Source organism: Pseudopipra pipra, chromosome 9 (genome assembly GCF_036250125.1).
Source record: "Pseudopipra pipra isolate bDixPip1 chromosome 9, bDixPip1.hap1, whole genome shotgun sequence".
NCBI lineage: Eukaryota > Metazoa > Chordata > Aves > Passeriformes > Pipridae > Pseudopipra > Pseudopipra pipra.
The window spans coordinates 12,648,124-12,674,152 of record NC_087557.1 but is presented as its reverse complement, the minus strand read 5'-3'; the positions used below and the strand labels follow the sequence as shown (position 1 = coordinate 12,674,152).

Sequence of the window (26,029 nt, the reverse complement as noted above, 5' to 3'; positions counted from 1 at the left end):
CAGAAGCAACACAACATGCTGCTGTGAAGGAGACCTCAAAGCCCACTCAACTGCTTCACTGGTGTATATTAAAATTAATGAGTTTCTGCTGCAGAAAGAAAGAGGTGTCCTTACATGGGAATGAGATCTATGATCTCTGTATTTTAGCACAACCACTGAAAAGCACAGAAATCTACACAGTTCAGTCTCAAATAATAAATTTCTTCCAACAGGGGGAAAGCGAGGACCGGCAGAATACACTCACTGTATATATTGAAAGAGGGTAGAGAGGAGGTTTTCATTTGCATCTTAAGGACCTTCCCACTAGTAAAGACTAGATTGCTGTTAAAGTCTCCTCCCCCTCTTCCTCCCAGCTCCCCCTCCTCCCATTTTTACAGCTAACAGAGAAAAACATCGGCAATACTGAATGCCAGCCAGCACCTGAGGCTACTAACTCAACCAATATAGCTACAATACTTAATGGGTCTCAATTACAGAGCCCTTATGTTTGTACATGGGAACAAATATCTGGAGGTCAGCACATTTCATTAATATTTTTGGCTAAAACAGTGTTTTTGAGCTTTTAATGCTTTAAAGTTAATGAAGCAAAATTTTGAAGCTACTATTAGCTTGGTACATAATACAATTTTTAAAATGCTGTTTCATTAGGACAGCCCAGTTTTATCCCAAATTCTCCAAGGCTTCATTCAACTGCTAAGGGGAGTTAATACCACACTGTTACAATAATATCTCTTTGAAGCTTATTTCCTGCTTAAGAGTTCCAGTGAGGAAAAAAAGTACTAGTATTTCATATCTGAAAAGCAAATCAAGTATTTTGCATGCTCCATTCAAACCATTTGTTTGGACTGAATATGTAATTAAAGGATACTTTTACCATCCTAATTCCATAGAATAACTGCCCAAAATGTTAAGGAGGATCACTTCCTTCTCTTAGGTGCTAGAGACACATCAACCTCAGATATATTAATAAATGTTGGAGCTCCAACTATAGTATAAAACTACAATACCAAATCATGATAAAAATCAGAGGCCATGTACACATCTGCAAGGACTGGACTTTGTGAGAAACAGAGCTGTGGAATGAAACAGTTGGTGGTGGTGACCTGACATCCTCACCATGCATATTTCCTGGGGGCTTATGTCAAAAAAACAACTAATCAGGTCTGACTAGGGACTGAGTGCAGTCAGTGAGCCTTGAACGTGCTGTGCTCTTGCAACACTTGTCCTTTCAGTGTCATCTGAAAGAGATCCAATAATGCACCCCAAGACTGCTCCATCACATGAATCAAAGCGCATTTAGCAGAGACAAGCAGATTCAGAAGCACATTCCTGATCTGAACTAAAGTACTAATCTGACACACTGTAAGGTCTTCTGTATGAGACCCTAACAGCAGAATATATTGAGGAAAAAAATACATCCTGTGCTATGCCCAGAGATGCACCCTTGAAAAATGGAATCAGGATGCATCTTCTAAAGTGAGGTGATGCTATGTAAAAGACGAAGAGATAGGCAGGCAATTTTTTTACATTAAAGATAATAGAATGAGGCAATTTAAGGTAATTTTCCTCCCTTCAAGAGAAAAAATTGCTTTTACATTTTAATTTAATGAGAGCAGCTATGCAGTATAAGCCACAGAGCTAAGCAGTGAAAAGTGTCTCCTCCAGTGTCTTGGATCTTTCTCCAGTGACACTGAAGTGACAGAAAAAAGATTAGGATTTTTTACTGGCTTAAGACCTTTGACATTCTCAGTTTTTCTGTATCTAATCACACAAAATTAACCAAAGGTATTTTGACAATGCCTCAAAAGAAATAAATTTTTTTTTTTTCAGACAGAAATTAAATATTGTAACAAAACTCCAAAAGAATCTATTTTTAGTACTCTGTGAGAGATTAAATCACAATAGGAATTGTATATAATTGTTTGGAAATGTTTGCAACAAATTTAAGAATTTCTTAATTAAGAAATTTCAAGAATACTAATGCGAAAGGTAGTCTCCTGCCAAATGAAATACAGTTTTCTATCCATTGCAATGGATCAGTTCTTAATGTTCATGGGTAATAGTCACAAGTCTGTAGAGGCTTCAAGTCAAGTTGTAAATTTGCATTTCAACTTCTCGATATTTTTACCCCAATTTTAAGAAAACCTAAGTACGTACGGCTCTTGGCTGATATAGGTAGCACTTCATGAGAACTATGCAGAAAAGCTGAGACTTTGCTATTGCCTCTTAGACCTGACCAGTTGAACAAAAAATAATGAAGCATAAATCCATCAGCTGCCCCTGGTTGTTCAGTTGCCAACCCACCTTGCTACTGCTTTTCTGTTCTGGTTAAACTGAGCAACAATAACAAAGATAATATCTTAACAGAGGAGCAAAAGGCATTCTTTTACTTTAAAGTTGCTTTGGGTTAAAGTACAGTAGCAGTAAGAGTCAAAAGAGAGTAATCAAAATAAAGAAAGTATCATGACATATATAATACCATGTGGCAGTTCTGGGAACAAAAATTATCTCTTCAGACAAAGTTCCTGTAGTACAACAAATAATATTAAGATGATTTCAAGTTACAGACACTACTATACGAAGACACAAGTCTCCATATAAAGTATTGCCAATGTGGTTTGTGGTCCTTTAATGTAGAACTCTGCATAGTTTTGATTATCCAAAACAAAATCACTAACTGCATATTCTTGCCTCTTGCATCACATATTCAGACAATGTTTTCATCAATAAACAAAAAAAATCCTCACGTTATGAAGGAACGTTTTCTTACCAGTCACAGTCTGGCAGGTACCTCCCTGTTTTGTCCAGTCTTTTCTGAATATTTGTGTAAGTTCGTTACATTTTCGTCCTGGTTTTAATGCCATCATTCAGCCATCGGTTTACCCAAATTTGACCAAACCATTTACGGTGGACCAGAATTAGACCATTGTCAGTAACACTTGAATGCAGCACACAGTAAGTCTTTATTAAACATATATATATATGAGATGCATACAAATTATATAGTTATAGTTATGTAATTTCACTTCTTGCCCCCTTTTAAAAAGCTTGTAGGCTTGTAGCAAAAAATAATTCCATGGGTATGTTTTTAGAGATCATAAATAAAAAAACAATTCGAAAGAGAAATATTCAAAAATAAGCTATACTGTTTCTGTCCACGTTAGAAAAGCACAAACTGTTAAATGAATTGGGACTCTTGCACTGCTGTGAGAATAACTGTGTCCTGAGGTACTAAAGAGTTACCGTCCCCGACACGGAACCAACGCTGGCCGCCCTCGCCTGCCCTGCCCTCGCCCAGCCCCGCGCGGCCGCGGCAGTACCGGCACCGCCCGCCAGAGGGGGCCGGCACCGCGCCGGAGCTCGGCCGGACACCGCGGGGCGGCAGAGGGGAATTACCGAGAATGTAAGGAACAGAGGGGTCCTACCGAGAATGTACGGGGCAGAGGGGAATTACCGAGAATGTACGGGGCAGAGGGGTCCTACCGAGAATGTACGGGGCAGAGGGGAATTACCGAGAATGTAAGGGGCAGAGGGGTCCTACCGAGAATGTACGGGGCAGAGGGGAATTACCGAGAATGTACGGGGCAGAGGGGTCCTACCGAGAATGTACGGGGCAGAGGGGTCTCACCGAGAATGTAAGGGACAGAGGGGTCCTACCGAGAATGTACGGGACAGAGGGGTCCTACCGAGAATGTAAGAGGCAGAGGGGTCTCACCGAGAATGTAAGAGGCAGAGGGGTCTCACCGAGAATGTACGGGACAGAGGGGTCTCACCGAGAATGTAAGGGGCAGAGGGGTCTTACCGAGAATGTAAGGGACAGAGGGGTCCTACCGAGAATGTAAGAGGCAGAGGGGTCTCACCGAGAATGTAAGAGGCAGAGGGGTCTCACCGAGAATGTACGGGACAGAGGGGTCTCACCGAGAATGTAAGGGGCAGAGGGGTCTCACCGAGAATGTACGGGACAGAGGGGTCTCACCGAGAATGTAAGAGGCAGAGGGGTCTCACCGAGAATGTAAGGGGCAGAGGGGTCTCACCGAGAATGTACGGGACAGAGGGGTCTCACCGAGAATGTAAGGGGCAGAGGGGTCTTACCGAGAATGTAAGGGGCAGAGGGGTCTCACCGAGAATGTACGGGACAGAGGGGTCTCACCGAGAATGTAAGAGGCAGAGGGGTCTCACCGAGAATGTAAGGGGCAGAGGGGTCTCACCGAGAATGTACGGGACAGAGGGGTCTCACCGAGAATGTAAGGGGCAGAGGGGTCTTACCGAGAATGTAAGGGGCAGAGGGGTCTTACCGAGAATGTAAGGGGCAGAGGGGCCTTACCGAGAGCTGGCCCGGCCATGGACACGGGCTGCGGGCGTCCCAGGAGAGTTTAAACGCAAAGAATCCTTTAAAAATGAAATATTTTCAAAATTATGACATTTGGGTTCCTATGCGATCTAAAGATGCAAATCTTGAATAAAGGAGTTGATATTCAAGTCACAGTTAAAGACTACTCTTTTAATCTCATTTGAAATTATTTCATTACTAGTATTTAACGTATTTTTCTTTTTTTTTTTCTGAAGGCAAATATCTAGGGCAACATATGCATGAGAAGCAAAAGATTTTTAGGCGTTCTACCTGGCCGAGTAAAGAAAGGACACCTACAAAACTATATTTTCAGTTCTTTTGTATTTATGTGCGCAAAAGATGGGAAGAAAGATAGCTAGGAGGTGGTACCATGACAGAGTTCACTTTCAGCTCTGCTGGTAGGAGGCCAAAACTCTGTAACTGATGAGTCTCATAAGTCAGCAGCTCCTCTGCGTCAGCAAGGAGCAGACCTTATTTACAGCTGGTAACCTTGCACAGCAGGAGTTACCTCTGGGAAACGGGGCACACTGCTGACAGAACAAAGCTTGGATCAGCCAGCACAAGCCTTGTAGACTTGGTCACAGATTGCCACACAGTTAGTGCTCCTGTGCCAACCTACTTTTACTTCTATTACAAAACACAAAACAATATCCCAGCTGGCCTTTGAATATTTCCACATCTCAAAGAGATACGTTGCCAAAATGGAAATATAATTAAAAAGACCATATCTTTCTATTACAGTTCAGAGATTTACATATCAGGTTCCCCAACCCCTGAAACCTTCAGCACAAGGGGCAATGGCCCCTCACATTTCTGTCCTGTTACCAATTTCCCCATTTCCTTAACTCTTTGTTCCTGACATATCTGCTTAGGGAAGCAGCTTTTCCAGATTTTTCAATTTGTCTAATATACTGCTTGAATATTTGAGAATGCATATTCCTCTGGCCAAACCTTTGCAGATTTGATGTAGATATTCTCTATGGAAGTGCATGCTGCAGTCTGAGATATGGCCCAGGGGCAAGTATGGCACCCTGTCAAAAACAGAGATATGTTTCCTCTCATTCTTCACATGCTACTAGATGGATAAATCAAGGTGTCATGAAACTTGACACAGGAAAAATCGAACAGGTGCCACGAAATTATTGCTTTCAAAGCAATTTCACATGAAACAAAGCATGAATTGATTACATATCCACTGTAGTATTCTCATTGTACCTCTAAAAAATTTTAGCATTCCTGATCACAGAAGTTCCATTTTAGAATGCATTTGCTGTGATGTTCCTTATTTACTTTGAAACAGTTCATGATATGATAGTTTATCATTTTTGTTAAAAACAACCTTTAGCACCTGTCTAGCATTTTTATCTGTCCCAAAATTACAGTAAATCACAGTCTTTACCTCACCTGCTAATTTAGTTAGGCTATGTCCAGAACAAGGGGCCACAATAAATGCCAAAGTGAAGGCTACACCCACTTGTAAATCACACAGTCCCAGGTCTCTCAGTTAGCAAGTTAAATATTTACTAGATTATAACTGACAAAGTAGGACCACAAGTAGGTCCCTTAGATGACAACTGATTTATCAGAGGAGAAGTCTTTAGCAAGTATTCCTTAGCCCACCATGGACATTTCTGAAATAGCAGTCTCCATCTGCTTTTTTTAACCCCACAAAAGAAGGTCAGATTTCGCCTGGATTGACATGTGCAAGAAGAAAGCACAATAACACAGCATCAAAGGATTTATCGTCTCAGCCTGTACTGCTCCCAGTCCTCTACTTTGTTGTCAATTGCAAACTGGGAGTGATAAATGTGACATCAAAATGCAGTCTCACACTTTGGTTTCTGAACACCAACAACAAAAAAGGTAAGGTCACAATTTCTTAAAATCTATTTAGGCTGCATACTGCTTTCAAGAAATGTGCCTATCAAAATCTGTCTTTACATAACATTTTGATTCTGCTCTTTATTCTGCTTTTCTTACTAAAAAAAAATCCTAGTTTATACATCTACAGTTATTGTATGGGTCTGGATTATGAATTTCTGTGCTTTCAGATGTGAGAGGACCTGACAGAGAACTATTTTTACGAAAGCACTATACCTTCAATGCATTTGTGCCAGCTCATAGTGGATGAGAATCTATTTCAAAGTTAGAACTACACAAATCTCAAAATATTTGTGTGACTGGCTATAGCTGTTCTTGAGAGACAAGGGGGAAATGGGGAGAGAGGATAGAAAGACAGGTGGAGAAAAAAGAAGAAAGGGTTGTCGAAATGTAGTTAAATTTAATCTAATTTTTCTAAACCTGCTTCTGTGATATTAAACAGTATTAGAGAGTGATTTTGAATACTGTAGTCACTGTGCTGATTTGGTCATCAGCAAAGCAGCAATGCATAGCAATAATCACACCTTACACAGATACAGATTGCACAGTTCGGCCTTAATTTAAACCAGACTTTTCACTGTCAAAACTAGAATAATTTATTTTAATACGAGAATCTAATTAGCCAGTTCTAGTTTAAACATTCTGTATGATCAGGAAAGGCATCAAAAAGCACTGTGAGGAGAGCCATCACCAAGTAACAAATATAAACAAAGATTACTTCTGCCTTGCTTGGTGCATATTCTTTGGACCTCAGAACTATATCCAGCAATGGATTGCCTTAAACATTCCCCACACTGAATTTCCTACTGTCTTATGTGGTTACTCCATTATCAGAAGTTGCATTCTCATGAAGCTTATGTCTGACCTAACTTCTCAGTCTCTAACCTCCATAAATTACAATTCCTGCTCATCTTTTCTCACTCTTAAAATTGGTTATTTCACCTTTCAAACACTCCAGTACCTTAATCTTCTCCTTAAGTTACTGAAAAAAGTAACAATCTTTTCTCTCTTGCTTTTCTAAATTATATCCTCAGATTGTCCTTTTATTTCAGTCTCCATTTTCTCTGTTGCATTTTACGCCTCCCCTCCTTAGCCCCCAACCTGTCAATGGAATTTGCCTGCACAGACAGAGCTTTTCTGTTGCATGAAGAAGACATTTCACCTGACTGTTTACCTTTCTATCACAATGGGCTTTAACAGTGAGACTCAGAATATTAATTTCAAGTTAAAGTCTCAAAGAAGAAAATTAACCACAATAATTTTTGCCTGCTTGTTGTAAATTATAGCCTTCAATATTCATTGTTTTCCATCTGTTTTGGTAGAGACATTTGTCTGTTTTAGGGAAATAAGCAGGTGAATCAGGAACTGATTTAGAAATTACCAAGTTTCTCCCATGCTTTTACTATAGCTGTTGGTGTTCATTATTTCATTTAAATAATACCCATAACATAAAATATGGGGGTTTTTCCTTTAATATGCTAAGCTACAAATTAAAGTGTTCTCATGCAGATTACCTAGGAATGTAGAATCTCAGTTCCACTAACAATCAACATACCATGCATGTCACAATAAAAATTGAGGCTTACACAAAGGGATCCAGGCACACTAGGTGAATGGACACAAAGATGAGAAAGGAAAATCAAAGCTGGTTAATGTGGGATGAATTCTAGGACACTTTGCTGAATTACCCACAGGTATGTTTATGTGGCAATATTTGGTCAATAAATGGACATCAGTATTTTCTTAGGCAAGTGAAGATGCAGCTGTGTACACAGCTCTTGCCAAAAATGCAAAGAGGATATGTAAAGGCTGAAACAGAATGTTAAAGAATGTTAACAGAATGTTAAAATGTGCTTATAGAAATCATTATCACAAATTTTCTAGAACATTGTATGCACTCTCATCTCTGCATCTAGGTAAAGGGTTTTTGAGAATTAGAAGAGATTTGGGGAAGGATAAATAAAATACTTTACTCCTTGAAAAAGAAAAAATACTAAAATTACTTATTTTAGAAACACTGCAGAAATAAGCAGACAATGTCAGAAACATTAACATCTAATCTGTGTGCATCTCTGTTCAAAAGCAAGGAGGCATTTTATAAAAGTGAAAGGTAGAAAAATTAAAATATTTTACACTCACTGCAGTCAAACTAGGAGGCTGAACTAGGAGGCTGTTGAAATCTATAATTCAATATTAAGAGAAGGATAGAGTAGCTATTTCCAGAATTTTCCATTTCAACTAGAAGATGAGCTTTGTAGAATTATTTAATGTTTCCAAATTCAAGCCAATCTTTAATTGCTACAGATCAGATAAGGCCCATGAGGGAAGAGCAGTTTATTCCTTCTCTGCCTACTGTGAGTCTGATAGGCCTTTGTCAGAAGTATCAGGATTGGACTGTGCAGCATTGGCAAAGGGATAACAGACATAGATCCAACTTGGTTCCCTTCTGGGATGGCATTTCAGTTTTCCTAGCCTTGTCAGTAGTCAAGTAGTCCAATAGGCTTAACACTCCTGAATGCCCATATTAGAGGGAATAAAGAATTTACATTAACCTGAAAATGCAACATGAATACTTCTGTTCACATTAAAATGTTTATTTAATATATTTTCAAAGTGTGCAGAATTTCATTTGCCCACATACTAGACTTGTTCTAACTTGCATTGTTTGGGGGTTTTCATATGCAAAGAATCAAGAACATTGTTTTGTTAACAGGAAAACTAACACGGCAGAAAGAGATGCTGTAGTCAGCAAAGGGAGTCAGACACTTTCAAGAAGCAATTAATCTAATTTAGGAATGGCCAAAGTGCCTCTGGAGCCACCTATCCCCACTGAGTGCACAGAGAATTTAATTTCTACCTTTTACAGTGAAACTTGCACATGGAATTGGTAGAATGACATTCTACCACAAACTTCTAAACAATATTAGTATGTGATTACATTAATCTCAGGATATCAAACTCAACAAAGAACTGCTCTGCTAACTTCCTGTGAGAGGCATGCAGGTTGATCTGAAGATTTTTACTGATTTTGGTTTTAAAAATATCACTTATTTTAAAAATGAAAATAAATCCAACCTCAGGAACAGAGAAGGCTGAAACTAAATTCTGGCAGCTTCAGTCCAAAAAATGGCCATTGGACAGAACGTGGCTATATAGAGCAAAAGGCAGGGAGCAAATAGCAGCGCTGTGATTGCCTGGCACTGCCCGTATCACCTTCAGGCTGGGACTTGTGTAAATCAGTCACAACCAGCTATGCAACTGATAGCAAAGTTTATCTGCACACAGAGCAACAGGAGCCCGTATGATTTCACTAATTTAAGTACTTGGAAGCAGCAAAGAAAAGGCGTAATAGGTCATGTCATGAAAGTCTGAAGGTAAAAGGGTTCAGGGGAGGGTAGGAAGGCTGGGTGTTGAGGGAAGTCTGGACTGACTCAGAGTGACAGCAAAAACAGCCTGTTCCACTGCAGTCTATCAGGGCACACAGTTTCCAGCAGTGCTACACAGCAGGACTCAGTGGTGGTCATCATAGCTCAACACCTACCCAGCTGTTTCCAGGTGGTATTTTCTGTAACAAAACAGAGTAACTTTATGGAAGCATTTGAATCAGAGTAAACTTGTACTCATGGAACACGCTCATGCCTTAAGAGAGATGCTTCTATTTGTTTAAAGAAACTTCAAGTTTTGGAATTCCGGGGGGAATTCACAATCTGCTATGGAAATACACTGTCAGATTCTCCAGTACTATATGTTTCCATACATGGCAAAGGACAATGTGATTCTTAGCAAACACTATGTATATGTGGTTATAGGGGTTTTTTTCTACCTATGGTTTTCTACATTTAGCATCAAACTTTCACTTATTATCATTTTGGAAAGTTTTCCTCTGCTTGTGCTAAAGCCAACACAGTCCTCTTACTCCTTTTAATTCCTGCACCCCTTGAAGTACCTTTGTCCATACTGATGACTAAGGAGGTTACAAAAGTCGAGTTTCCCAGGGGCTGTATGGCAAGTGATAAGTGTGAAAGGGAAACCGCTGATGAGCAGCACTTGCCTATTAGTCAGTACCTAGGGAGACTCCCACTCCATCTGTTGATTGAGGCACAGTTCAACAGGAAGATTACCCAGATTTGATAAGGAATATTCCCAGCATAGGAAGGACTCATGCTTAATAGATGGTAATAATATTAGTCTAACATTTCACGTGTGTCAAGCAGTGCAAACAGCCTCAAAAATATTTGATTATGGATTCCTTGGGGTATACATTAACTAAACTCAATGGTGCTATGCTGATAGTTTAATTCTCAAATTCGTATGTAATTTTCTACTTTGGAAAAGCCATGCATTGATTGAAATAGTCAACATAGACTTCTGGACAAATTAAATCATGAGAGAAGAGGTGAATATTTTCCAGGTTTACTTTATAACGCTGTACTTAGTTTCTGTCTATAATAAAATCCCTGAAATGAGCATACCAGCAATTTTCAGGCAATTAACAAATATAAGAAAGATTTTGGAGAGATCATTGACACAGCAAGCACCTGACAGGCCTGCCAGTGTTTTCTTATGAAAACAAACACATAGAAGCTACTGCATTTCTTTAATTTCCCAATAGTGTGCTCAGGTCCAGATATCAAGTGATGGATGACTTGTCACACTCTATTCCTACAAAGCAACCATTTTTAGTAATAGTCTATATAAATATGCAAGTAAAGTTATAGAAACCAGTACTTTTTGCTATTTTCTTTACTTGTTCTTTTCTGTCAGCTGCTACATGAAAGCTACAGAAAAGCATGCTTCCTCTGTAATATATATATATATAAACAGAATGACCATTCAGTAAATAATGGATTTCCATTTCCTAATCTCATTTTAAGATAGGGAGATCACAATATCTTAATATTTAACTGTGAAATCTGGTCTGTCTAAAGCTTGTTACAGAAAGTTGGAATATATTTATATGTCCATTTACTTGTAGTTTAATTTCTGCAGTTCTGTATTCCAATTGAGGCAGTTCTAAATGTGCAAAACTTCCTTAACTATAAAGTTTTCCCATACACTAGGTAAATCTGAGAAACAACTCAGAAGATCAACATTTTCTACCCTGAACAAAATAGTACTCAACTCTGACTGCAGATTGCAGAAAAAGAATAAACACAACAATCATGCTCTTTTGGGAAGCCTGAAAATGCTGACTAGAGGAAAAAAGGTTCAAATTTGTAGGATCCTGCAGCCCTGTCACAAAAATTATACAAGACCTGTCCTAGGTAGGTTACAGGCATCTCTGTCACTGTGGTTGCACCCGTAATACCTGACCACTCCCATTTATAGAACAGGATCAACCTACTGAAAGTATGTCAGGACACAGGCTTGGAGATCCTTGCACTTTAACAGCTGCACGTGGAGGTGGACACGTGGCCCCTGAGCCCAGTTATAAAGTTTCTCCTGATGACTGGAATGGAATTTGGGTGTGAATCCATTCATCTTCAATTCCTCTATCTAGAATGTGATAAGACCAAGCCAACAATTCAGGCTACAGTTGTGCTTCTTACTTAAATGCCTTCTTTTCCTGTTTGCCACATTTCCTTTTTCAAAAGGCCATCCTGTGGGAATAAAGAGCTCAAAAGCCAAATAAAATAATAAATTTTTGCATTTCATGATGACCTGTTTAGAGCACTAATCTTCCTTCACATTCCCATATGTTTTTCCAGCTCATGGCTATTTCAAAGATGTATTTGAGGTCTGGACACAAACAGTGATTTATTTCTATATTTATGATAAGATCTCATTTCTTTGCATGTAAAGATTACAGACGTTTTCCATTTTCAAATAGATGGCATCACAACTTGCTTCATTCAGAAGAAAGTTTCCACTAGTTTGGAAACAGCTAATGTTGGCAGTGCTAGCTGAGCAAACAGTAAGCTGGAAAATACAGCAGATGTTATATGAAAGAGAAGAAAGTAGGAAAACTAACAAGCATTTGTCTCCAAGCCTGGACTTGTCCATCAGTTAGTTTCACTGTGATGGTCTCCCTAAAGCAAGCACTTGAAGGTAGGTATTTGTCTGCTGCATAGACTGGAATGTCAAGTATTTGCAACTTGCTCTAGGTTGCAAAAGATGTGAGTCAGTCCTGTTGAAATCATTATAATGTGATGGTACGGTTGGAGTATTGGGGAAAATCTACCATGGGGATTACCAAGTACAGAAAAAAACAACTTAATTCTCCAGGAAAAAGCCATCACAAGGAATACAAAATAGTTGGAGAAAAAAAACTGAACATGGGTTATACTCTTCCTGCAGTTGTGGGATCACACAAGCATTTATGCAAACAACTTCTACTGCTTTTTGTATCAGCTTAAGAGGTAGATAAAATCAGTCCCTACTTTAAGAGTTAGGGGAAAGGAGAACAAGCATTTTTTTTTGCTAATGACCTTGACAGTAACCTAGGTCAAAGCCTACAAAGACACCGGGCCTACCACGACTTTTTACACACAGCAGAGAGTATGAGGTAAAGAGACAGCACTCAGATAGCAAAAGGAACCCTTTGAGTCTTTTGGGTATCAAGAGACCTTTAAATGCAGTAATGGAAAAAAAAAAAAAACAAACATTGTCACTGAAATGCCTTTTACCCTAGCTGACCCGTCTCCTCATCAACCCACAGCATACTGATGGGCCTAAGCAGGATTTTTAATTGTTTCATGAGATTTTTTTTCATGTTTTGCTGAAAACTGAGAAAAGGCAAAACCACTTCTTTGCAAATGCATCTTTTGAGCAGGCAGCAGTGTGACTCATGATGAATAATGAAAAGCCACGCTAAATAGTGCATCCATTAGAGAAAAACTCTCAAAAGGGGATTCTCCTGTGAGATTCAGCAGAGTCACTATACTAAAAAGCTTCAGAGTCAGAGGAGTTATAACTGTACTGACTTGAAAGACACCCAAAGAATTAATTTGGCCCTGTTTGTTTTGGTAATGGCTGACTAGCCGAAAATGAAAGCTAAAAGAATTGGGAAACACCAGAGTAATCTTATTTCCTTTTTCCCTAATGCCGCTGGTGCAGAGTTCCAGTTGACTATAAAATACCCAGAATTATGTCTTTTTTGACTGTCATTTGTCCACATGTTGCTGCTAGAAATCAAAGATTTATGTTCTCAAAAAAACTTCTTGGCAGATACTCCCAATGGTGTTGCAGAGTAATTCAATGTACTGAAGCACATTAATGCAGTTTGTCTTGTATTTGGGCAGGGGGCAAATATACTCCTCTATAGATTCAATCCTTAGATGCCATTTCCCATATTTTCTGTCTTGAGGCAACAAGTTTGAACTTGAATCTGCTGACAGTTTTTAATTATATGTTTTGAACTACAAATATTTAATATCTAGGTGCTCTTTGCCTCCTCAGCCCCTGCATGGTAGAGATTACCGTGCCCTGGGATTGCTCAGTTAGGTTCAAAAAGAGTCAGCAAATTTCTTGGAAGAAATTTCTTATAATGAGATGAGAATATTTTCTAATTAATCCTTGTATTTCAAGACATTGTTTCGCACAGTAAAACAAAAACTAAACTCTATCAACATATTACTGCATTTAAGAATTAAAATTTAGGGAGGCTTAAACTAATTATGCATGGCTGCTGTTTTGGTATATGCATTGTGATCCATGCAAAACTGAGCATAAAGATGGACACAGTCCATTCCCTAAGTGGGATTTTTAGTTCAAGTTCAAGAATTTTTGTTTCAAAATAAACACTTTCCAAGAGGTTCACAGAGTACACGGAGATTACCATCTTGAGGTAAGAACTGAACTGCAGTAAGAAGCGATTAATTCCCATCTACATGGAGTTTTTCAAGGGCTGCCAGGTAGAGGATAAATCCAGGTTGTTTATTAATTCTAGCATAACTCTACAACATCTCTCAAAATAAAAGACAATGATAATGTTCCTTACAAAGTCAATGCTAGGAGGGTAAAGATTGTATTTGTGTCTTTAGAAAGACATACACAAGAAACATTATTTTAGAAAACTACTCCCAGGAGTCTGAGTCAAAACCTACCTTAAGCATGTCACTGAAAATTACTTCCAGCTTTCCAGTCAATTTTGAGCATTACAAGAGTAATGTTCTTTTGCCTGACTCTCTCAAAGCAGATGAGGTGTTAAACTCTTTGGCTGGCCCCTCCTTCAGTCCAAGCTTGCCATATCCCAGTGCATGCTATAAAGAAATTACATTGCACAGCCAGAGCCTTCTTTAATAAATTTGATGTCACGAATAATTAAAGCTACTTCCCTCGACTCCCAGGAGCAAACTTTGGGCTGTAACTCAGGAGATGAAAGCTCTTTGGAACCTCATGCTGCTTGACAGTTCTCAGAGGTGCTCACAAACAGGCCTGATTCTGTGCCCTGTTGGCAGAAACTTGAAGGTTTCACATCAGTTTTAGGGGGCTTAGGATGGATATGAACTGATGAACAGACATGAGGATCAGGTTCTATAAACTGAGGTTTCATGAATTTCTGTTCTGTATAATTAAGTTCTAGCCACACTGAGTTGTTAGTATTAATTTCTCTATGCTGCAGGCTGGAAGGGTCACAATCAATCACTATGAAGTGTGTGCTAGCACCCACATGGCTCTCAGTCACACCATACAAGCACCTATGGACACTTCCTTGCCAACATTAGCTTAATCCAGAATAGAAACATGCTAAGGGAATTAGTGCACCCTCAGAAAGTATCATTATCACATCAGGACTTCAAAAGAGGGAGAACTCTCTCAAGCAGTGTCTTTTTGCTCTTGACAATTTTCATGAAGTCTGATGGTTGTGTCACTGTGTTGTTCCCACACAGCTACTGTGTCATCCCGCATTTACGTGTCAGAACACAACACAGCCCTCTTCCACAGGCAGTGCAGAGCCTGCGAGGGTCTGACGAAACAAGTCTAGAATGTACCCACGCACCACAAGGAGCAGAAATCTACAAGCCCCAGCAGGTTCATCCCAGGAGGAAAGCCAGTTTCTGTGCTTCCTTTTTTGAAAGTGCTTCCTTCACCACAGCTGAACAAGTAATACTAGATGTGCTGCAGGTTAACCTTTCTGGGCTCTTACTTCTCCTACAAACAGCAGTTGGGAGAGGTTTACTCTACTACTGTTTTCACTGATGCCACACAGACTCCTGCTCTGTGTCCATCCTATAACTCAATTTCTTTGTCAGAATGAGGTATCAGCTGAGCAAGCCCTGCCTCATTCCCAGCGTGGGAGCTGAACTGCTGATCAAAGAGCTTTCAAGTTGTGTTATTATATACCTGCCGAAGGCCAGACGAAAAGCCAAACTATAGATCACGAAACTGCTTCTTCAGCAACTTACTTTCTTATGTATCAGTTAACTTCTTTTCCGAGTGTTCATCATCAGTCTCTGATCCGTGATCTCTTCCCTGGTTTATGTATTCTTGATGTTCCAATTATAATGTGTTCAAGCACGATCTATTTGAATGTTTCCAGAGATACACCTATAAGTTAGTCACTGACATGAAATAGTACCAAAAGTAAAATGAAACCAAATTAATCAAAAGCAAGTAGTGGGATTCCTGCGTGCTTTCATAATTTTTTCTTTTTCTGGTCTTAAATACTTTTCTGGGGTTAACTTCCCCTCATCTTGCTCACTGTTAATACTATAGCCCAGAGAAATCTCCCAGTATCAATGAGCACTCATCAGAAACTCTCATATTTTGCGTATTTGGGACCGTGACCCACTATGCTCTACCTTTCCCATTAAAATTTGTAACCTTTCAGGTAGTGAAATGCTCTGCATCTTTCCCAAACTGGAAGGTATGGTTAGAAAAAAAAACACTATAAATACCATAATCCAGGCTATTGTCCAGAATAAATACAGACAACTGAGTCAAAAAAGGAGTTATCCAGTAACAGCTAAAGTTAAGAGAGCAGGAGGCTAAGTAATTCCAGCTAGTTTTACATGAGCTTTGGCACAATTGAATCATGTTATATTATTTAAAGTATATTAAATATATGTTTTCTAACAGCACAATTTGCCTGGTATTGATGAGGTCTCTAACATAATCAGAAAAGGTAGCACATACCAAGCATCACAGATACAAAGCCAAGACTTTCATTTTCTTAGTTCACAAGCTCCCCACTGGCCCCATTGCCCGCCCAAGTGTTTGTAAAACACCCAGTGTGACTGGAGTACAATATGTTTCACTGGTGGTACAGGACTGCACAGACTGTGTTCTATCAGTGGTCAGATCTCTGAATGAAGGAGCAGTTGTTTACAGAGATAAATGCACAAGGATATCTGAATTTATGGATTTTACATTCATAGATGCACATTTAACTAATATGTGCAGACCTCATCACCAAACCAAGTGCTGTCATCTGCTAATGTATGACATCAATCTGGTTGCTCATTTAGAGAGGGCACTAAGGTGAGATCATAGACTCATAGAATCATTAAGGGTCAGAAAAGACCTCTAAGATCATCTGAACTACAGCCCTCTGTGAAGTTAGTCAGCCTGCTACATTCAGACAGTCTTCAGCATGCAAAGAACTGAGAAGTCAGCCAAGTCACACAGAGACATTTTCTGAGGGGGACTAAATCACATGACAGGATCTTCCCTTGGCAAATCAACAGGGATGAGCTGCTTTTAGCAAGTGCAGCTACTCCTGAAAAAGGATGGTAATGGCATAAAATGATTAGCATAGGACACTGTTCAAGGGCAAAGCACATTTGCTAATTATGACTATAGTACATTAGTCTGCTGCTGGGTCCATGCCATAAAAAATAATTTGTTAAAAGGTAAAGTTCTGGACACTAGTAAGGCACAGCAGCCTATTGCAACAAAAATAAAATAGAACAGAGACACTCTCTGAAACACAGGCAGCTCGTAGTTCATGGTGAGCACTTGCTTATGACTTCAAGGTTTTCAACAAAAATCAAGCCATTCTCTCCTGGGCTGGGATGGCCTGAATTTTGGTAGCACAGAATTCCATTTTTGCTATGATTGGTTGCAATTGTTATTTTATGTGGACATCTATACATCAAAAGGCTGATTAAAATTATTTTTTCCCAACATTTACCAAATTATCAACCATGGTTTTAGGTACCAAATGGTTTTAGGTTCCAAATTCAAATCTCCTCTAAATGGTTGTTCATGTTCAACAATGGCACTCTTCTCTGTGAAGTAGGAAAGTACCATTCTCCTCATCTGTCAGGTGGGAAGCAGGAAGCTGCTTCACTGCTACACAGTGGAGCAGGGTTGATTTTCCTGTCTTACACAAACTCATTCACAACTCACCTAGGCTCATGAGAAGACAGTCAAAAGACACAGCCTTTATAATCACATTTCTTGATTCAGACCACCAAAAAAAATGGCAAATCCAGTCCCTATTTGAAAATCACTGGTTCTGGATTATAAAAGCTTACTGCTTAAGATGTACACAGTTCCAAAAGGAAGGTTGCAAGGAAGCAGATTCAGCAACTGTCACAACAAACATGTTCTGTAAATATGTTCTGCAGCTGGCACAGTAGGACTGTGGATGATATAAAACTGACAGGCAACTGCCAAAATCACCACTGACCCGGGACAAATAGAAAATTCCGCGGTCTTAAAATTTTTTAAAATTTCTCCAGGAGATGTTAAAAGTCAGAAGGTAATTGGAAAAACATCAATAAGAAATCTTTTCACATTGCACTTGATTAAGCCATTTTTGTATCATCTAATTAGTCACTTACTTGAGCATGCTAAGAAATTTCTCAGGTTTTGCCAAGGATTTCATCATTTTGCTTTTGTCATTGCCCTGGAATTACTGTCCATTGATTATAAGGTCAACGGAATCAGCTTTTTAAAGCTGAAGCAATGGTGACTACACTCAGACCTTGTTCCATCAACTTCGTAATATCCCTCTTAAAATTCTCTTCTCGCGTGCAGAAATTTGAATTCTCAACATTCAATCACTGAATTTTGTTATAATTTTGCTAAATTTTGCTTTTTACTATCAAATTTCTGTCTGTAAGAAACAGTGTGTTCCTGAAAAACCAATTAACTCTCTATTTAATGAGTTAGACTCATTCTGCAGAATATAGTTGCTATTAAATCCTTCTATTATTCTTCTCATAACAGTCCCATGAGATTTCAGCATGCCTCTTGAAACATTGTCAGCAAAATTGGACAATCTATTCCCCACAACAGTTGCACTCATTCCCAAATACAGAGGAAGTTTCAAATTCTTTAGAACATTAAACATTTTAGCTACAGGTTTGCCATCAGAGTTAATATTCCCCTGATGATTCAGCATGACTCCCAAGTTCTCCTCAGAATCTTGAGGTGTCAGGACTTGCCTTAATATGAGGCATTTCATCCTTCCTAAACACGTGGCCCTGCTTTTGATAGTATTGAAGTAGATGTTGGTTATGAACATACATTCTGCTAGTGATCCAATCACCCCATGCCAGGAAACTGTCATCTTTACTCCTTACCTCTCACAATCTCTGTGTTCTCAAGTTGGCTTTATGTAAATTTGATTACTATTTTCATTGATACCTTCATATCTATTCTATTACTTTTCCCAGAAGTGACATCAAATCAGAGTAATGGAATTTATTTCCCATGTGTTAGTACTCACTATATCACTTTCGTTTAATGCATTTTTAAATCTTGATCCAACACTTCGCCTGAAACTGATGATATTAGACTGACAAGCCAAAAATTATCTGGGTCACACTATCTGCTCCTTTAATAGCAATGCATATTTCTCTCAGAAATTTTGAACCGCAATATATGATACCAATTAAAGCAACAACTTTTTTTTTTTGAAGACAACATTTCTACTTCCTATACTAAAGAATGGTAAGAAAAATTTATTCCTCTCCATTCAAAAGAAAAATGACATCTGCAAAGGAGAGAAACCAGTCAGGGCTTTAAGGTTTTGTGGAAGCAGTTTGTATTCTCTTCAGATATCACAGCAGTTTAGTTGGAAAGTAGCATATTTGATAGAAGTCACTAGAAAATCTGTCAGAATTTAATATGATGTCGTAGATGCATAAACTCTTTCTTGACTGTAGCATTACTCATTTTTCCTTTAATGCAGGACTGCGAACACTAATTCTGATCCCTCATTGTGTTGATGGGTGAGAAAAACACATAACCCCTCCCCATTTTAGTGTTCACACAACTGCTCAAAATGTTGCCAATTTATTCTGTACTTCTGTATCACAAGTTTGTCTTGCAAAGAGTTTTTATATAGCAACGAAGATAAGCTGCAATTTCCTAGCATTTTTTATTCTTGTTTAAAGGAGGAAAGAAAAATTTGCAATTATTACATTATTTTCCCAGTCAATATATTAATCTTCCAACAAGAATTGTCTGTTCAAGATAACTAACAGGAAGACATTACCAGTTGAGTCAGATGTTTTTAGATTCCATTGCTTTGCATCAGTTTCTGTTTTCAAAGCAGTTGCCACAGATCCAGACACTGAAGAGTAAAAGAGGCCACTTACAGTTTGATTTACAAGCATAGATTTTCTATTTCACAATGGCACATCAAGATCTCAACCACTGGCAATACTGTACCATTTCAGCTCTAATCAGTACTAGTTTTGATTTATAATAATTGTAAAGTAGTACTGTCATTTCTATTATGTTTCTTATATGTGTGAGCCTTAAGAAAAAAAAATAAGATTCACTTCCTTAGCCCTACAAAACACGTGGAGCAATTTGTCATTTCTGATTTGCAGAGGGCCATGGCAAGGTTCTGTTTGCCATGTGTAGGCATAACTGTGAGTGAAGAAATATGAAACACTGCTAATGAAGGACCTTCATGAGATGTAGGAGTCCAAAGGAAAACAGAGATCTTCAGCTATTCCTACATAAGGCTTTGTTATTTATTTGAGCCTTGTGAACCACAGTTTGAAAAGAAAAAACTCAAAACCCTGATTAGGCAATTCTAACTCTTTTACTTGTAATTAAGCAGATTGGAAGCAGATGCCATCAGAGACTCTCTAAACTTATGAAGTGCTGAAATTAACCCAGGCATACTACTAATTTAGTCTACAGTTTGAGAATGCATGACAGATCTCAAACTGTTTATTAATCATCCCACATACACATGGAAAGAGATGGCACCCTGTTCATGAACTGTTGTAAACCTTTTCATTACTCATGAGAATCCAATTATTTAGAATGATTAAATGACAAAGTAATTGAATAATCAAAGTTGGACAAACCAAAGAATTAAACTAATTTCTATCCCGTCTTCATACCTGAAACCGAGAGGATCTAGTTAACAGAGGTAACTGTAAATTAGAGAGATTAGTCATTGTTCTCACTAGATAGAAGTGTTCCTGTAAATCAGGCAAAGGTTTGTTGGTGAATCACTCAAAAGGTCAAGTGAGAAAATTAAAGGCAAAACTAGATTTTAAAAAAAAAATAACTAAAAGGTTAACATAGAATAATAGACTGTAGGATCTAACTATTTTAGGATTCATTCATAGCATGCAGATAGCAGTAAAAGGGTGTGTGAGGTAGGGAATGGAACAGAAAGAGGATCCCAAAATGTTGATTTATCACAGGAGGATTTGTGTCAGTCTATAGTACATTTGCCTTTTAAATATGTTTGACAAGCTGTACTACAGGTAGCTTTTACCTACAGCAATTAGAAAATCACAAATTAATCAGTGCTTTCAAGAAAAGGTTAAGTAAAGAATTTAATTTTCTGCGAGAGAAACAATAAGAATCAACAGTCAGGATATTTTGCAGATTCACATTCCTCTTTGAAACCTCTATGTCACCAGAATAAAATCCCACTTGCTTCAGTCATGCTCATGATCTTTCAAAGTCTGTCCTATATACTACTTCTTGTATTATTCATGTTGTTTTTGAAACTGGCATTTAAATTTCACTCACTCAATGACAGTCCTATACTGCGAGCATTACAAGCATTATACACAACAAAACATAAAGGAGCAAACATTTTCAGAATGTTTGCTCTTTATCACGTTAGGGACAACTAAACGGGGAGATTCAAACTGTGTCGACTGCAGTCTGGCAGGGCAGACGGTGCTCACTGAGAGCTGTACCCTGGACCTTCCTCAGCAAATGCTGACAGAGGTAGGCAGATTTGCTCAGGCTTTATGGGATTAGTATAGGATAGGAGAAATACTAAGGATTAGGATAATGTCTAGCAGAAGTGGGAGGAGGAGGTGGGAGAGGTTGAGGCTCACACAAGGTGTTTTGGAAAACAGATGCTATCTGTTTGGAGAAAGTACCAGCCAGCAGCTCAGCTGTTCCTGTCAGTTTTGCTGAAGCTGTCCATAATAGTGAGGTAATTAAGAAAAAAGGCTGCAGTCAAAGGAATGAGGACTTGGAGGAAGAGTTGCTTTTAAGCCTCTACCAGGAACCACTGAACAGACCCATTCCACTCCCAGTGTTGTCAATTCTAATTGCAAATTTACATATGGTAGCACACAGCTGCAGTGTTAGATCACCTCTGAAAAAAAAACAGCTAGTGCAAGCACAGGACACTCATACAGCTCTGAAAATTCCCATTTCTCAAATCAAGTCCCCAGTTCACTATCTGAACACAAAGAAACTAAACTAAACATAGCCAGGAGCTGTGGTCACGAGGTGCAGAAATTTCTCCTTTTCTGATCTAAATTGCACTTCTTGAGAACTCATACCCGTATCTTACAGAATGGTTCAGTTACCTGCAGAAAGCCAGCAATTGGATCTCCCAATAAGGGGAGCTTGTTTCCAAAGTTCCCTGAAGCCAAATGGTTACTACAAAAGCCTTTTGCTGCCTCTGTCAAGAACCACCATGCCTCAAGACATCTCTTATTTGCAGGAGTTGTTGAATTTGTGATGGTAAAGGGATACTCTTAAAAATGCAAATTCATTAGACTTTTTTTAACCAACTATGCTTCAACAAGTATTCAAAATAGGAACCTGAAATCATGACCTGTCAATACTTTATTTAAATATTTACAGAATTATGAAATGAATGACAGGCTAGAAGAGGATATAAGAAAAATGCCTATGTGATTAAAAGGCATTAATTTCTCTAGATAAGACCAACATAAATGAAATGAAACCGTGTCAACCATTAAATAAATTCCACGCACTCAAACTGGTAAAAAGAATTACTTCAGAATAATATGAACTTTGATGTAGGACATTTGTTAGGACTAAATAGAACTAAGATCCCTCAGCTGTGTTTAAGGCTCCTTCAGACAGATTATTAGGTTCCCCCAAAGTCCCTCCCTCTGCCAGCTGGAGGTCTAAATTGATGTTATTAAAGTTGTTTGATCCATCTAACTTTAGTTCTTCCATTTCTGAGCTACATTAAACAAACCAACAATAAACCACTGCAAAAATTACTGAGATTTATGGTACAAATTCCAAGCAATACTGATATAAGTGGCTGTTGCCCCAGAGAATGAATTATTAGTATGAAGATACCAATTATATCATACAATGAGAGAGAGGGTATTTCCATAAAGAATGTTCCTGAATCTCAGCAGAAAAAAATGTACATGTATAAATAAATTCATTATTGACTTGTACTGATGTTTGAAGTGTAGACTATACGAAAAGATGTTGATGCTACTTACACATGGTATTCCTTCACTGAAAGGACAGATTACTGTGCCTGCTACTCATGCTTCTTCTCCCATTGATGACAGTCCACTGGAAATCAAAAATATAAAACTTGTCATACAAGCACTGAGCAGCCATGAGATACTGACAACTTTTGATTGCAATCCTGAGCTGCATTAGCCAAAATAAAAGAACAGACCAATTAAATTAGAGGATGACGGCTGTTAACTAGAGTGGTTTAATTAATTGTGTCCAATCCAATGTGACTATAAGCAAGAAACATGGATTAAATTTTTAATCCAAACCCCAACAGGTTTCTTAGTGTCTTCTAACTGTATCAGCTGTACAATAAAGCTAGATCCACCTGGCAGCAAGCTGTTAACATTGTGAAATGAGAAATTACCTGACAAGCCCCTTTTCCAGATAAACACAATGCATCAAACCCTTTTCAAACAGTAATTTTACCTACTGGCTAAACACAACAGTATTTTCAAATTTAAAAATGTTTTGTCAAAATAAATTATTAAAATAATATTTGACTCCAGCCTTTGCAGGCCATCAGTCTCCAGGTGCATTGGGACAGTGAGAAATCTATAAAGACCGTAATGAATCTCCAAAGAGACCCAACTAAAGATCCTACTTGCTATGCTGAAGAGGCATTTGCAAAGACACTCTTCAGAAATAATGCCTAATGAAGCAGTACCATGAGCTGCAGATTAGTTTGGCTTTCCTTAAGTCACGGTGTAAAGAACCTGTTCACATCTGAAAAGATATGACAAGGAAAGAGCTTTTATATTCTCCAAAATATTCTTTCATACAACTTGCAGCCAGATTATTTTTTGCATTATTCATGAATGGTAAGAAAATATGAACCTTTGATCTGCCAAGTGTTTCAAAGGCCTATTCAGCCTCCAGGGGTAAGAAAAGTAAAAAAAGAAAGTTTCCCCACATTGTGTTAAATAGTCTGTAAAGGTAAATTTACATTTAACAGTTTAGTTTATCTAACAGTTTACCACCTTTCTTCCTTCTATTTTCCCTTTCTTCCTACTTGTTCCTCCTCTTCTCCTGCTCTTTTCTCCTCCCCTGCATTTTCCAATAGCCACAGTTTCACCCTCTACTCTCTCCCTTTACCACATTTTGGCACTCATCAGACTTCTCTGGGAAATTATTTGACTTTTTAGCCTAGCAGTAGCCACCTTTTAGCTTGGTTAGTTGTCTGCCAGCTTAGTGAACAGATTCAGTGAGCAGACAGTCAAGACAGCTGTGAGAATACATGTCCAGGATAGAGAGCAGCAGAATGCCTCTCAGCACCACACGGTCATAATATCAGTTCAAACTTCTCATGTAATTTCACCCTAAGTGAACACCAAGCAAACAGCAGAATATATCACTAAGAGGATCCACTTCAGATTCAGGTGAAAAGAAGGAAGAATCATTCTGATAAGAAAATGTAGCTATGAAACAGGTCTGAAATCCTGACACTCAAAACAAATCTTGCAGGAAAAATTAGGAAATTGTACTATATCAAGTTTTTTTGCTCCTAGTTAATAATCACCCCCTAAGGTAAAGGGTTAAGTAAATATACTGTGCTGTGAGAAGCAGTAGTGAAATATCTGAATCTGTTGAATAACAGAAGTTGGTGACATACTCTCACAGGCATCCGGATGACTACTCAGCCTCAGCTGCTTGTGCTGCATCCCTGGCGCTCCTCACAGCAGGCTGGCCGGCCAGAGTCCCCTCCCCGTGTTATTCAGATGACCTACCCGGCCCTGCAAACCAACCGGGCACAGCTGAAACAGTTTGAGTGACTGACAAGCTGAGAGTTTTTCCTCAGCCGCTGCTTCCAAATAACAAACTCCACAGCAAAAACAACAGGTCTTCAATGAAGAAACTAGGCCTGCATTTGCAACACCTGTTATTTGACATAAACAATCTTATCTCTGCTAACAATAAAGTTTAGCATAATTTTATCATGTATTTTTTTCCGTTAATACTTGGAAAGGCTTACGCAAAACAAATTGTATGTGGGATATTTTTTGCCCACACACAGCACAGGATACCGAATATCTGGAAGCACAGGAAGGATTGCCAGAGTCTGAAGTCATCATGTTTCCACAGCAGTTTCAAGTTTCAGATAAATAGCTAAACACACATGCTTATTATACACGTCAGTATGAGGCCTCTCATGGTCCCTGGACCACTTGGTAAGGTAAGCCTGAGGCTTGCAGGGTGGCTCAGTTCATCTGGCCACTCATCACTGCCACAACAGTCATGTTTCTTACACTTTTCTCCTCTCGCTGCTCATCTTCCAGCTGGAATCCCATTCCTTCTTACTCCTCCCTAATGCTACTGTTCCTGTCATCTCCCATTCAGCCTATGCAGTTCACCCAAAGATTTGAGGGTTAAGGTTTGCTTTTGGGTTTTCTTTTTAATTGCTCTCCTGACAGATTAGCAAATTTAATTGGTTCACAGATTAGTCAGACGAAAGGAAGTGAATGGAAAATGTGGCTGGAAGTGTGGGAGGAGAAAGCAGTAATTTCTCTTTGCTCTGCTGGGAGCTATCAGATAAGGTTCATCTCATCTTGCAGAACATCTGAGCTCCAGTAGCTCAGACCTTGCTACAGACACAGACTGGTTAGGCAGCTTCTCAGAGGAGCAGCGGGAGAGCTCTGCCCATGCCTCCGGAGATGGGAATCAACTGACGTAACCTAGGCAGGTTGCTGAACGGCTTCACCACCTCCAGCCTTGTCCCTGTCTCTTCTGCAACACACGCTCCCCAGCTCCAGCTGCAGAAGGAAGGTTTTCTCTTAAAGAATTCCTACTTCAGCTCATGTCCTATAACAAATTATCTGTACTTCTAAGGCTTTCACCAGCAGCACTTGTACTCAGAAACCACACCTGGCACAAAGTGTTCGCAAAAATATGTCTTCCAGGCCCTAGTTTTGCTCTGCCATCTTACTGAAGCCTCTTAGACCCAAACACCACTACTGTTCTCTTTGTGTTTTCCAACAGCATCGTGAAACCAGAATCAGAATATAGCATGTAGTTTACTTACTAGTGACAGCACAGTACCTGTGGTTTTTTTTTTTTTTTACTTTCCCCAGGATTTGGCCCCGGTTATGGAGTGTTTGTTTTCACTTAATAAAACACAATCAAACTACGCAACAACTAAAGCTGGTTCTCAGAGCCCTGCTAAACATTCCCCACACA

At 38.9% G+C, this 26,029-nt stretch overlaps 1 protein-coding gene across 1 annotated transcript in view; it reads left to right on the top strand.

Moving 5' to 3' along the window:
• Window positions 1–5,903: 5,903 nt before the first annotated feature.
• PALMD (palmdelphin) overlaps window positions 5,904–26,029 on the top strand; it is a 49,893-nt gene continuing 29,767 nt past the window's right edge. The window contains exon 1 of the mRNA XM_064664674.1: window positions 5,904–6,214. Within this exon, the coding sequence (XP_064520744.1) occupies window positions 6,171–6,214 (44 nt within the window). The 5' untranslated portion in view covers window positions 5,904–6,170. The remainder of the gene's footprint in view (window positions 6,215–26,029) is intronic.